Source organism: Sinocyclocheilus anshuiensis, unplaced genomic scaffold, assembly GCF_001515605.1.
Source record: "Sinocyclocheilus anshuiensis isolate Anshui unplaced genomic scaffold, SAMN03320099.WGS_v1.1 scaffold1957, whole genome shotgun sequence".
NCBI classification, from domain to species: Eukaryota; Metazoa; Chordata; class Actinopteri; order Cypriniformes; family Cyprinidae; genus Sinocyclocheilus; species Sinocyclocheilus anshuiensis.
The window spans coordinates 31,353-46,901 of NW_015537935.1; the positions used below are offsets into that span (position 1 = coordinate 31,353).

Here is a 15,549-nt window from a genome sequence, read left to right on the forward strand (position 1 = left end):
GCTCTTGATAATCAGAAGTATTTGCATCCCTTATTTTGTCCAGGGCAGATTAGTGGCATCCGCAGGCTCTGACGACCATGTTGTGGTACTTTTTCAATATTACGTTGGAACTGTCATCGAAGTACAAAACGGATATTCCGTGTAACTGCGTTGGAGCACAGCAGGGCTTCGGGACTGTTTCTGGGTTTATGAAATGGACCTAGAAAGAGCACAGAAATACATGATTTGACATAATTTCATTATAACATAATTCTAACATTATAATTATAACAACTGCAGAACATGTGTATATAAACTCTGAACTGAGAACTCTGCAAATTTCTACACAATTAGAATGCCATCACAAATTTTTCACCAGTGAGGTTTGCTGTTATTGACATTTGGGCTCTATGTACAGTTGATGAGTTGATCAATAAGTAGATTAGATTTGAGAGTGAATAACCAATTAATTTTTATGTTGGACCTTATTGACTTTCATTTTATAGGCAAACAGTTGAAACATTCAAATATTATCATATAAGAAAGACAATCATATGAGTTTGATATTACATAGGGGTCGGTTAAACCTGACTAAATTTTCCTTTTTGGGTTAACTATTCTTTTAACAGAGGAAATGACTGTGGAACTCACCAGTGTCTGTACAATAGCATGGTTTGTGGCATTCATATAAGAGTTCAAGGGGAACACACATTCTCCCTCACAGTAGTATGCAGCGTAACCCTCTGGAGCAATGATCCAGTCCTGGAAACACAAAAAAGATGAGAAGGTTTAGACGAGATAAAGGCATAAAGAGGAGTCTGAAACAGGAAGATGATTACGGTACCTGCCATCCCAGATCTCTGAAGCTGACATACAGTTCATGCTTCTTGCAGCCCTGTTTGGGGTCTACGCTGGCGCCCTCTGCATAGAACAGAAGGAAAAATAAATATGTAGCACATTTGTTAATAACATGTTAATAAACTGTGTGGTTATTAGGGTTAGATAGTATGAAGGTATATATTTCTTGTAGAAATAAAAAAAATGCATAAGCCTGAAAATGAAATTACAACAATGAACTAAAACAAAAAGTTAGTAAAAAGTGTCACCTGCAAACTCAGCTGTCTTCAAAGCCACCTGGCTGGGTGCAACACCAGGTTTGGGGTTTTTAGAGCGGTGGTGACCCCTCTGTTTGTTTCCTGATGCTGAGCGAACACTGCGGAGATGGATTCCTGACGCTTTCAAAAATGCCACCATAAATGGCTGCTTATTCTGAGGTCCACGGCTGCCCACCAGACTTGCTCTCCTTGGGTTCATTCTTTCACCTGCAGAGGGCGACAGTGAGTTGCCTGCTGACCGAAAGACAAATACTCTACTCATGAGTTAGAATCATAGACATAAAATTCTGTGATCATGTTGTTCCAATAGTTTGAATAATCTTTGAACTGATTTGGTGTCCAGAACAACACTGGAGCCCCCTGACGTTTCTGATATGAATATCTACTTTTGTGTTCCACGGATGAAATAAATGTTTGGAACGACATGAGGGTGAGTAAATGATGACAGAACTGTAATTTTTGCCAGAACTATCCCCTATCCCAAATGGCTAGTCTGCCATTTGGCTGTTTAGGATGGTAGTTTTGCAGGTTGCTTTATAAAGGTATATCTTAATATTTGAAGATACCCACCGTGTGCAGTTTCCAGAGAGAGCTGCAGTCCCAAGTTCTGACCTGGGTTTATAACCCAGTGGTTAGTGGTGACCGTGAGGTCAAATACCAGCCATCCCTCTTCTGCCGCCCACACCCCTCGCGAGTCTAGCAGGTACAGCTCCCTACACAGGGTCAGAAGAGGACATATATGGGTCAATAGCGCTTTACTACAAACATCTCTTAGCTCTTTACTAAAAAAAATGCATATGACCAATGAAACAATTAAAAACACCTAGATTGTGCCCTTTACCCATGATAAACTCAAAAACGCAATGCTAGAGTATTGCTATGCATCTGCTAGAATGTTCTGGGATAAACTAGTCTAACTCTATGTTTCATTTTCCTGCATATTGATAGTAAAGGTGGGGTAAATTTTTATACAATTTAATGGACAAAAAAAGACCATTGTCTATTGTCAGTAATGCATAAAGCACAGCTCACACAGAAACTGTTAGTCAATGTGGCAAATCCCCAAGACCAACTTAAACCCCCTACAAAAATCCTACTGAAATAAATTGTCAGACAACATAAAAATGACCACACCTTAAATGTTCATGGCAGTAAATAACCCTCAATGAGACTTTCACTTCAGTTCAGTTTTAATGTGTCACCTCGTTCACACAATGTAACTGAATTTGAACTATAGTTAGCATCATTGTTTTTTCATGAGGTTTTCTCTGCAGATAAGTTTACAAACTGCGGAAATGAGATGCGAAAATACCATGTCATGCCAGGACTTGTTGTCCTTCTCAGATACAGATATCACAAAATAAGCTCTATTCCATGAGATAAGAACTTGAGGTCTGGCTGATACGAGCCATAAAATCAAAAACAAATGACGCTGCACAGGCAACAACATGTTCCCAAGACAGCGTCAAAGTTCCCTCTTATTAAATGTGATGTTTATAAAAAGAGATCAGATTGTCCTCCGGTGATGAAAACGGGGCAATGACTTGACTTACAGGTAGGATTTCAGCCCTTGAGGCCAACAAGAGACTAGGTCTTGACGTTCCTCCTGTCTAGTCACCTTGCTGTCTGTGCGCATCAACGGGGCAAACCGTCTCTGCATGACAATAGGAGAGGTGCAGGAAGGATAATTCACAATGGGTGGTCTTCACAGGGAATGTATGCATCGGGGGTGGATAATGCTTTAGTGTGTAATTTAGAACAAGCAATGGAGACCTCAAGAGAGACTGTCTGAGCATGTCTCACCTGGAGGACTTCTTCGGGTTCTCCACTTTACGGACAATCAGAAACTTTCCAAGGAGGTGTGATCAAGGATGAGGGAATGAAGGGGAAATTATTTCAGGTGGAGGAATGGGGTGTTTTTCCAGATGTCTGGGATAGAGATCCTCCCTTCCACTGAGGACTCTGCATCTCAATAATTGACAGTAATGGCTTTGTAATGGCGGCTACTCTCACTGCTTGTTAGCGGCCACACCATAAATCAGATTGAGGAATTCTATGGGAGCCCAGGCACTATAATCATGTACCATTGGGCAGACAAATCAGTGTGTATGTGTGTGTGTAGGTCCATGCCTCCCATATTTAGACTTAAAAAGTGTGGGAGGTGGCATATGTTTCATTTCAGAAATTTCACCATTTTTTTTTTTTTATTATGCCTGCAGGACTTTGTATTCTACCCTATTTAAAAAACAACCAACAGGAACATACCAAAGTCATAAATTAGCTTTTACAATTCTGAAAAATTATATCCTTGACTGACACAATAAATAACCAAACCATTAAATGCCAAGGGCAAACAGATGCACATCCAAATAAACTGGATTTAAAGTCAATGTGAAACACCATACTCATTTTACTTGCATAATCTGTCATATTTTAGAGTACAACAGGATATTCAGTGAAAGAGACTTGAAATATCCACTGGGAATTGATTGGATCATGAAAGTGGGTGTTAGGTTCGACGATGGACCTGGAGGTTGAAAGGGAGGGGTTGATCAAAGTCAGCCGAAAAAGAGAGTAGCTTCCAAGACGGAGCAATTAATTACATTTTGGAATATCATGAGCGATTGAATCATGCACAATTGAATAAGGAATGATGATTGATGTCAAGGACTGAACGGCCAAATAAAAATTGTTTTTCTAATGTAATGTATAATAACATACCTTTCGGGCTGCTGTTGGAGCACCTGGAACACACTAACACGGAAAGTCTCATTTTCATAGCGCTCGTACACAAAGTCCTTGTAGATACGAAGCTCCGCAGCGGTCACGGTTTCTCCCACCGGTATGCGGGAGAGGTCGAAACGAAACTCTCTGTGGTGCTGATGATAGAGACGGAGGTCGTCATCTGGGTCCACTACAGAAAAACGGAGATGAATTTAATGGGCAGTACATATTATATGTTATGTTATGTTATGTTATGTTATGTTATTTTATGTTATATGTTATATGTTATATGTTGTGTTGTGTTGTGTTGTGTTGTGTTGTGTTGTGTTGAGTTGAGTTGAGTTGTGATGTGTTGAGTAGAAAATTAACATTTCTAATTCTAATAGCCATTTCTATTATACTATCATCATTTAAATATTAAAATGTTTTAATTCAACTGGCTTCTTCATCATATTGAAAATCATTTAAAAAAATGTCAGGGTGTCTTCTTCATACCCATGGGTTTGCAGCTCATTATTTGTATCTTTTCAAAACTGTTTTCTATTATTACCCAGTCAGTCAAATAAAAGCTTTTTGATATTTTGAAGTTTGCCTTTTTTGAATTGTATTTTTCCCTACCAAAGAGAACCTTCAGAACATCTGAGCATATTGAATTTAATTATTTAAATATTTTTATGTAATTGAGGTCTATTTTCTTTAGTGATTGCTGATGAATTTACATATTGCCTTAAAATTGTTGAGTTTATGGAGTGACTCCTCAATTTTTTTCATGAGCTTATATTAATTGTAATTTTACATGGAAAATTTCTATGAATCTGTCCTTGCAAACTTGTGTACAATACAGGTGCATCTCAATAAATTAGAATGTCGTGGTTTAGTTAATTTATTTCAGTAATTCAACTCAAATTGTGAAACTCGTGTATTAAATAAATTCAATGCACACAGACTGAAGTAGTTTAAGTCTTTGGTTCTTTTAATTGTGATGATTTTGGCTCACATTTAACAAAAACCCACTTTATTGAGATGCACCTGTATGTTTCTAGCCTTAAGATGTAACATTTCCTGCCTTAGCTAACTGTGTGTGAGACACATATGTGTGAGCTGGTTAAAAATTCCTCTAAATTTGGTTTGGTCTGAATGTGAACTACAGGCTTTTCTTTTGTCTTGTTTGACTTCACAGTACCGCTGCCAACCAATGAGAGCACACACTGACACCACAGCATAAGTCACTGTACCAGATTTCATTCTGTCAGAAACACTATGGAGTCACCCTGAACACTTATGCTTGATTGCCTCACCCACATCACTGTGTCCAAAAAAGAAATGTTTGCTTCCATAAGCCGGTGATTGATCTGCGCGCTGGGTACCCTGGGGACCGAAGCTGGGGGAGAAACCACAGGCCCTGCACCCACCTACCATAGACTTCAATCACACACATGTGCCAACCACAAGAAAAGCTCCATTAAAGGCCTGGCCCGGAAACCAACGCTGCCCCACATATGTATAGGCTATACATACAGACATACGTAATGGATACACATGCCCGTTCAGATGGTACATTGGTGACTCCTTACAACGCTAACCTGAGAGACATGTTAACTGTGGTAAAATAATCTAATTCCGGATATGGAAGAAGTCTTGAATAGCATCTGGCATATCCCAAATATTCCAGACATGGTTGACCACATCTGGGAGAAGGTTGTCCCTATCCTGTTGAAAAGACCAGCATATGTTGGGTTGTGGATGCTGGGATCACCACCAGGCTTCTCAAGCAGCTTCACCAAAAAAGGCCATCTTGAACAGCACTATTCCAGCATAACCTTCTGAAGGTTAGTCTTTTCAGCAAGGTAGGCCTCATTTCCTCTTTTGTTGGCAGTTGGCATCTGAATCTGTGTTAATCCATATCCATAAACAGCAAGAAAGACTCAAATAAAGTATCTCAAAGAGTGCAGAGGAAAAAAGTAATAATGAAATCTCAGTCAACACTGACTTAACCCATGTGTTTTATCACCCCAGCCCAAACCCAGCTGAGCCGATCCTCTGAATTTCCAGTCTGATGGTGGCATCAGCAGAACATTTCCTGGCGGTTTCATGCAGCTTTTACTAGACTAACCAATCTGTCATCCTTGAGTACCACCCCTCCACCCATTCCAAGCTTTTCAGGTGACCTCCTGCAGGTATGCAGGGAATCTGTTATGACGATTCCTCTTCTTTTAATGCACATCCTGTCTATACGTTCATGACATCAAGTGTTAGGGTACAGTGATGCATTTGAGTCGTTTCCAACTTCTGACTATCTTGCGAGAGCATGGTTATTGGGAGAAGCTCTCTGAGAGAAAAAACTCTTGAGGCATGCACATACTCAAAATAACGAGTCATTTGTCTGAACGCAATTAAACAGTGGAAAGGAAAACATGGGTATTTTATGAAGGCAATAATTGCTTGTAAGGTTTGGTGTGTTTATGTGAATGAATATATGATGCAAAGATCAGATGTGCATGTGGCACCATGTGCTGTGTTTTAACACTTTTTAGCTCTTGATCTGAGGACAGGAATGACAGCAATACACTTGGCAGAACAAAATGTTTCAATTGTTATAATCTCTGTTGAGTAAAAACAATCATTACACCCACAGATGTAAGCATAAGCCTTTTTTGCTGTGTGATATGGGCTATCAATCAATTAAAGATTTTTATCACATTAATTACGTTATGGCAATTAATCAGTCGGTCGCATTTAATTGCATATATCAATATTTGCTTAGAGAAGCACATAAATGACCATTCAAAGATCATGAAAGTATGAAAAACAAAAAATGTGTGCTTACAAAAAATTTAGAAGTCAACAATAGGATGTTCGATTGTCTAAATTCTAGGCTGAATGCTAAACATCAGACAATGAAAAGTGTGTTTTCTGAGCGGGCTGAAAAACGAATTGGAGGTCTAATCTGCTTTTGGTCCTGAGGCTTGAAATCTGAGGAAAGATCTGCTTACTTTCTTCAAAATCAGCTTATGAACATAAACAGGTGGATTTGCACGCTGTTTGTTGTGCATGCTTCTATACGCTGAGTTTAGAGTTCGCTAGAATTTGGATTAACAATTCACGAAAGTAATCGCTGTTTGTTTTTGTTAAACTATGGTAATCTTGGTTGACTTGGTTGATTAAATGATGCCTTATGCTCCATGTCAAACACTTCATTCAGCTTTTTTAGTTTAAAGATCTTGTCTGTCTAAACTTACAAGGCCAAATGAGTGGAAATGTCTTGTAAATTATTGGAAAACGGGAGTCATTTTTAACCACAAGCTGCACTATGAGGTCACAGCCAGGCTGCTGGAAACCACAACCTCTTTGCAAATTAAAACTAGAAAAGTAGTAAACTTTGATGTCAGTATGACAAAGCATTGTTTAAGAGTTGAAAAGTAAAGACAGAAAAACTTGAAAGTAAAAACCTGAAGGTCATACATGCCTCCACAATATGAAAAGGAAAAAGTTTGTCAAGACCGATTTAGATTGTTGGCCTAAGAAAGCCTTGCCTGGAAGTTGCCTGGAAGGTTATATAAACATTGTGTAGTTTGATACAAGAACAGTTTGAAGGTTGAAGGTTATAACGCTGCGAGCGGAGGCAGAAGAGAGGCAAGCGGGCGGGTGTGTGGGCTAGGCTAAAGGCTAACCCGTTCAAACCGTCGCTTCCTACCATCTTTCTCTCTAATGCCCGGTCGATCCGCAACAAGATGGATGAAATACGTCTACAAATGACCATGCAGAGGGCTATATACAACTGTTGCTGCATGATCTTCACTGAAACTTGGCTGGACAGCACCACTCCGGACGCGGCTATTGAGCTAGCGGGACGCACCGCCTATCGAGCCAACAGGACTGCGGACTCTGGTAAGAAGACCGTCGGGGGATTGTGTATCTATATTAACAACTCCTGGTGCACAGACATCACAGTAGTGGATAAACTGTGTAGCCCAGATGCGGAATTCTTGCTGCTCAAGTGCAGGCCGTTTTATCTCCCGAGGGAGTTCACTGCTGTTTACATCTATGCTGTGTATATCCCACCAGATGCTAATGCCAAGCTAGCGCTAGCACAGGTCTATGAGAGCGTTAACAACAGCCTGGTCGCACAGCCGGACCGTGTTTTCATCGCATCTGGGGACTTTAATCACACTGACTTAAAAACGGCCCTTCACAAATTCCACCGCAACGTGAAGTGTGCTACCAGTGAAGATACAATTCTGGATCAAGTGTATACTAATGTAGCAGACACATACAGAGCCCAGACTTATCCCCACCTGGGACTGTCAGATCATCTCCCTCTTCTGCTGCACGCACGGTATACACCCAGAATCAAAAGGGCTGAGAGGACACTATTCCTGTGCTCCAGGGCTGCTTCCACCGCACAATACGGGATGTATTTAAGGGACAGGGCACGCACACACTTGAATCTCTGGATGAATACACCACAAATATTTTATGCTACATCAATTTCTGTGTGAACAGTGTAACATCTTGGATACAAGTCCATGTGGCATCAAACAGGAAGCCTTGGATGACACACAATGTACAACAACTAATTAGAGCTAGGAATATAGCATATAGATCTGGGGACTCTACACAGCCAGGACTGCTCTAAGGAAAGGAATCAATACTGCCAAATTTGATCACAAAAGGCATATTGAAGCCAATTTGAATAACTTCACAAAACCCAGGCTGGTTTGGGAGGGCATCAAGGCCATTACAGACTATAAGAGAACATCTACACATCTCCCTCAGTAAACAGCAGTGCCACCTTAGCCGAGGAATTAAATCTCTTTTATGCCCACTTTGACAGGGAAAACACAGACCCTGAACTGCCTCCCCTCCCCTCTATTGACTCTGCTCCAGTCCTGAGCACACATGATGTGAGACTTGCTTTCCGCAGCATCAACCCCAGGAAAGCAGCCGTTCCAGACGGAGTTCTGGGCCGGGTGCTGAAAGACTGTGTGGCCGAGTTAGCGGATGTCTTCACTTCCATCTATAACATGTCGCAGTCTACGTCATGGGTCCCTGCCTGCCTCAAGGCAGCCACAATAATACCCATCCCCAAACAGTCTAATATCACTTGTCTAAACAACTACAGACCTGTGGCACTCACCCCATCCCAGCCAAATGCCTGGAGAGATTGATCATCAAACACATTAAAAAAGCAATACCACCAACACTTGATCCATACCAATTTGCATGCAGGGAGAACAGGTCGACTGAGGATTCCATTGCGATTGTGCTCCATATACTACTGGAACATCTAGAGCTCAAGAACACCTATGTGAGGCTGCTCTTTGTTGATTTTAGTTTGGCTTTTAATACAATCCGGCCGTATAAGCTCCGATCTAAATTACACAACCTGGGACTAAACACCACGCTATGCAATTGGACTGTGGACTTTTTAACTAATCACACACAGTGTGTGAGAATTGGCGGGCACACATCCTCCACCCTTCTTACTAACACCGGGGCCCCCCAAGGATGTGTGCTTAGCCCGCTGCTCTACACCTTTTCACACACGAGTGGTTGCTTGACAGTTACTAGGGTGTTCTGACTGGATAGATAGATAGATAGATAGATAGATAGATAGATAGATAGATAGATAGATAGATAGACAGACAGACAGACAGACAGACAGATAGATAGATAGATAGATAGATAGATCATCCCATCCAACAGATTTCAAACACATCATAAACCTGCCCTCTCTTCAAATGTGTAAAACTTGCCTCCCTAAATCCTAGTCATGCAAAACAAATCCCCATTAAACCCCATGTCGTAGAGCTTTGAGGGAATTCTGTGGAAACTGGATATGTGCTTGCTGCCGTTACATTTAACTGTGTTGAATAAGTCATTTTAGCAAAATAAATAACTAAATAATAGTAATAATATTAATAAATCACATTTTTCTCAATCTCTCTGAAATGGCAAAAAATTACTGCAAAACACATTATTTGTATATAAAATGACTGATGACAGCTGCTAAATAAAAATTAATAGTTATATCAAAAATAATTTAATAAAGTTACATAAAAATAAATAAATGTAGCTGTTACTAAATTTGGCCATACATGTTCTGAACACAGTGACCTAAAATACTAGATATGAGCTATGATTATTAACATATATAATCTCTAATTTATACTTAAATATAGCTTAGAATATCAAAATGTAAAACTAATTAAAAACAAAATAATCCCAAAGGACTGCTAGTACCAGTTAATCATTAAACAATCTTAAAATAAAGGTTCCAAGTTGAAGCAAATGACTTTGCAAACGGCCAGGGGTCATTCTTTATGTTTTTTTATTTATTTAGTTACATTTTTTTGTAATTGCCAAAGAGTCATAGCTCTCAAGAATACAGCCAAAATGGTTTGTGATAAGAACCTCTTTTTATGCTTTGCTGAACCTAAGAATTAACAAAAGACCTTTATTTTTAAGAGTGAATGATGGAATCCACCTAGAAACAGATAAGATCCTCTTTGATAAACTGATTAAAGTAGAATCTGGTAACTGATTTAACATGTGATGCTCACAGGATTCATGTGTGGGCAGTGTTGGGCTAGTTACTCAAAGAATGTAATATATTACTCATTACTAGTTACTCCTTTCAAAAGTAATATTGTTACTTTACTTATTACTTTCTGGCAACAGTAATTAGTTACATTACTATGTCTTCACGTCCCACAGAAGTTGTAACTGTGTATCTTCCACATGAAATTCTTCTAGAATGTTACTAACAACATATTTCTGCCTCATCATTTGACCAAAATCCACATTGGATCGCATGTTATTACAAACACTCAATAGTGATTGATAGTGACATTCAAGTAGAAGTGTTGTATTAATCTCATTAATTGTCATGTGTAGCTTGAAGCTAATTGTAATTTCTCCATTACCCATATACGATTATATTTCATTATGTATTTTATCAAATGCTGATCAGAGGGATGTGGGTGGGATGTAATACCAGAGGAAAGTACAGCCACAACTTACTCACCAGTGTTCAGATCATCTTTCTTCCTGATAAAATCAATATAATGCAATATTTATATCTGCTGAATGTAATATTTTCCATATTCCAAGCTTGCCTGCTGCACTGGGGACATCCCATGCATGTGCGAGTTGTGAAAATTATGAAAATAAATCTAGGAATTATTTGATTGTTGGATTTTAAATCAGCGGGGTTAAGGCATCAAAAGTAACTAAGTAACTAAGCTGTTTTATGGATTGTAACTGTAATATTATTACTGAAATCTAATTAGTAATTAGTCACACTACTAGTTACTGCAAAAAGTAATTTTATTACAGTAACTAAGTTACTAACTAGTTACTGCCCAACACTGTGTGTGGGACAAAATCATGAAATCCCATTAGCAATCCTTTTTTATTATTATTATATGTTTTAAAGATTGTATATCATAAAATGCTCACCCAGATTGACAAAGCTCATCACCATGTCGGCATCATTGAGAAAGCGACTGTCCTGTTGGGTCACCATCGGGGGTCCCGGGGTCGTGTACACCGGGTTATAAGAGTACACGAACCCGCTGCGCTGATCTCCGTCCTCCAGGATGTAGTTATACAGATCAAACATGTACATGGGAGCTGCGGTGTGTCTCTCGTGCAGGAGCGGACGGGGCCGGTGCGGCAGCCCGAGGATGGAGAGGATCTCCCGCTGCATCTCCCTGCGCTCCTGACTCTTCAGCCGCCGCTGGATGAAGCTGGACTGAATGTCATTATCCAGAGTGAAGTTTGCTTGCATTGCGTCCGCGAGCACGCTGCAACCACACGCCACCATCAAAGCTGAGATCAGCCGCACTGGAATCATATTTAATAAGTTATTCTTAAAATAATAAGAATGTGTCCTCAGTTGACTTTAGCTTTAAATCTTGCTACTTCATTTGATTATATCATAATGTTGAGTTGGTTTTAAATCCACTGAATGTGTTTAATAATCCAATCCAGAGATGAATCCAGCATGATCTGTACGGTTGCATTGATGTTCTCGCGCTAGCTGCTGCTGCTGCTGCTGATGTCTAAACGCTTTAAATAGCGCGCTGAAGCTCGTGGGCGGGGCTGTCCCAGTACATGGGCTGTCTTTTAGTAAACAACAGAAATGATGTCCTAATTAGTACAGGCACATTTAGTACAGACGCATTTGAAAATTAACCATGGTTTTATTATAGTAAAAAGCGCAACAGTGTTTTGTTTTTTTTCAGGTTAATTAACCACAGTTTTACTACAAATGGTTAGTGTAACGAAAACATGGTTAATTTGTGGTTACCATGGTTTAACTATATTAACCATGTGTTTTTTTGTTTGTTTGTTTTTAGTAGTAGTAGGCTAGTGGTAAAACTATGGTTAATTTTCGTAACGGATGTTATTATAATAGGGGTCAGTTTTATCTCTTAGATAGCTCAATGATGCAAACTGTAAGTAAAAAGGCTAAATGAGTACTTTTTTCAATTAAGAAGACTTTGCCTCTGGTCATGTGACTATTCACACCACCTAAAGAGTTAAAATTTTCATTTACAGTTAACAACTGTGGGGGGGGAATACTATGGGCTTTTTTTGTAATCAACAGCATGGACTCATTTGTATACATCCATCATTATATTTAGGGATCAGTTTTAAAATTGGGATAGATCTATGATACATGCTGACCATTTTTATTATATTATCACATAAATAAATACATTTATGTTTGCTAACTTTCTATTGTTCTTTAAAGTTCTTGCATTATTTTTTTAAGTAAATAAATAAACAAACCTTTTTTTTCTAAAACTGAATGTTGGTCACAAATGTGTTGTGGCATTAAGTGGGTGGGATTCAGTTCATGTGGTAAACCTTGCATAAAGTTATTATTGCAATTATTATTATTACAGTAAAATTGAACAATCTTTTAGTCAACACAGTTATTAAAAAATGTAAAAAAAAAGTTTACAATTTGTTTAAAATATTATTTTACAGTAGTAACAATAGCTGTGCTATTTAGCATAAACTCTCGCTACACTGTAAAAAATGACAGTGAATTTAACGGTAAAAGACTGTAAAAATGCTACAGTAAAAACCTGTTAAATGGTTAACGGTAAATTCCCCTACTATATACGGTGAAAAACTGTATTGGACATTACATGTAATTTTACAGTAGTATACCATTTTTGGAAGTGAAAAAGACCGTATAATATTCGAATTTGATGGGCTTTTTGTTGAAATAACTATGTTTCTTCTTAGTTTTTTCTTATCAGTTTTGTATATTAGGGTTGTATGTTACACCTAATGTTGTTAAATGAATGTTTATTGCATTATTTCAGTTTCATGTGTGTTACCATGATGGTGTTTAGTGTCTGTGTGAATGACACTGTGCACCTTCTATATATGCTATTATTTAAAAGCTGCTTGTGATGGGCTTTGGTTCATCATGTGACTTTCTCATCACCACCTGCATTTGGTGGTTATCAGTGTATTACAAAGGTACAAAACAGATTTCAGTACTTCAATAGGTTGGTATATTAACATTATTTCAGTTAATGAAATTACGGTATTTAACTGTACATTTAAGTTAAAACCGTAAAACCTAAAATATTGCTACCATATTTTTTACGGTAAAAATCCGGCAACCACAGCTTACATTTTACAGAATTTTTTTTAAAGTGTACAGTAATACATTCCTGTTGACAGTTCATCACTATCACTTGCTCAGTTCCATAACAGAATTCTGCTTTATTTTTTCAACGTTAATAATTGTAGCCTTATCCGTCTGAGCAAACAATTACCACCTGACCTGATCAATGAAAACCCCAGCACATCCTTGACCTGTAGCCCACCACGGGTTAACATGCTGCACTCTCCATCTGATTAGGCACCAAACATCAGGCAAGTCACGACAGGACCCTGTCGGGGACTCTGAAAGACAATTCAATGACAGCTCCAGCATGGCGATCTGACATATTGCTGACCACCTGCTGTGGCTAGGGCCTCTTTTTCCTATGCTGGAGCCCGGAGACACCAGTCTGGCAACCAGCACCACCTTCCTGCCGTGCTTCCAGTCTGCCTGCACCCGCCAGCCTGAGCCAGAAGGTCAAACAAGTCCCACACCCTGGTTAGCTCATACGTACTGCCCATGCTGAAAGGCACCAGTGACCTCACCAGCAGCTCTCTTTGTCCTACGATTAGTCTTTCCCAGAAACCTTTCCTCTGCAAACCTACTCTGTCTGGGGACAGCTGTCCCGGGCTCTGTGATGAGGGTGGCCCATTAAGGTTAGGCTACCCACAGGAGAACAGACCCACCCATAAAAATTGCTGTAGACATCCAGATTGTTTCACTGTAAAGGACATATCTTTCTCCATTTGAAGCTGCCTCTCCTCTTTTTGAGATCATAATGTGTACTTAAATTAGCAAGATCTGCTGTGTGTGTTTAAATGTAAACTGTCAGGAAATAATTACATTTGGATTCATCATGAGGATAACAAGACATCGACTTTAATCAACATTATTTGTAAAGCCTGACATATGAAATAATAGTCAGAAAAGGTCGTTTTGAAATGGAACAGTTTACTGAACAGACAAAACATGTTTAAAGAAATCTAAAACAGTATGATATTTGATGCATCAGTCTTTTATGACTGATATAAGAGAATATGGAACTCATACTCAAGAAAAAAAAGAAAAAAAAAGCAAGTTGGTGCAGTCGCTGATATTTACGTGGCCAAAAAGTAAGACGAAATTCTAATTGTAATCAATGAGCTCTGTAGCCTATAACCATAATAGCAGACTACTTACATAAAATACATATGAAATGCATATCAGTTTGTCACTCTATATCTCCTAATAATATGTCTTAGAGTAATATGATATTTAAATGCTTATTATTAAAGCTCTGTAGTTTTATTCTGGGGACAAAACATATGTATTGAGAGATTAACAAAGACATGTTTCTCAAAAGCCTGATGTATCATATTTGATACAATTTAACATGATTTCTCTAAAAAGATGTATGGATAATCAAGTAAGCCTAAGTTGTATCAGTCCAATTAATGTTCATCTTCAAGCAATATAAAAGTTATTCTTATGTTTACTTTCTAAAAACCAGTAAAGATTTTACAGCAAAACAACACGTGAATCACAACCTAAAGGGGACATTTTTTTTTAGAATTACTAAAGGGAATTGAAAATAAATAATAACTAAAAAATTATATATTACTAAGTGTAAACTGTCAGTTGTCAATCAGATGAGAGAAGGTATGTAGTAGATTTTGTACAGCAGGTTTTTTCAGCAACATTTTGATCATTAGAGGCCTTTATTAGAGGCCTTAAAAAATGTATGTATCTAATATAATATGAACCAGGTTGTTGCCTTTTTGTAATATGGTTTTAGTACTTAAATATTCAAATGAACAAAGTGATGAAATTATAGCTAGCAAATGCATGCATTTTCTTGTTATTTGGATAATTCTTTCATTTTGGGCCATTCTACCTATTAGCCCCAGGGAATTTAAGAGCTTGTGTCCTCTCACCTAGTTTAAACAAGCCAGAAAACAGGCAACATTAAAGCTGATCCCCCAAACATGTGAACAAACTACTCAAACAAGGCATTTGTTAGGTGGGATCTCTCAAACTAATATATATACACTCTAAAAAATGCTGGATTAAATATAACCCAGCGCTGGGTTAAAAAGGGACAAACCCAGCTATTGGGTT

General features: G+C 38.5%; 1 protein-coding gene across 1 annotated transcript; it reads right to left on the reverse strand.

Moving 5' to 3' along the window:
- Nucleotides 1-49: 49 nt before the first annotated feature.
- Nucleotides 50-11,676, reverse strand: LOC107658719 (bone morphogenetic protein 7-like). The gene is made up of 7 exons (XM_016447377.1): nt 11,280-11,676; nt 3,816-4,008; nt 1,665-1,807; nt 1,086-1,301; nt 824-900; nt 631-741; nt 50-199 (listed from the first exon to the last, which is right to left on the reverse strand). The coding sequence occupies exons 1-7, from the start codon at nt 11,674-11,676 to the stop codon at nt 50-52; spliced, it is 1,287 nt and encodes a 428-aa protein (XP_016302863.1).
- Between the last annotated feature and the right edge of the window lie 3,873 nt (nt 11,677-15,549).

Bases quoted from the DNA above. Each gene is read 5' to 3' on its own strand.
- LOC107658719 (XM_016447377.1), bottom strand. From the start codon at position 11,676: ATGATTCCAGTGCGGCTGATCTCAGCTTTGATGGTGGCGTGTGGTTGC. The intron at 1,808-3,815 runs GTATGTTATTAT...GACCCTGTGTAG, and splicing joins CTCCAACAGCAGCCCGAAAG to GGAGCTGTACCTGCTAGACT. The intron at 742-823 runs GTACCGTAATCA...TTGTGTTTCCAG, and splicing joins TCAGAGATCTGGGATGGCAG to GACTGGATCATTGCTCCAGA.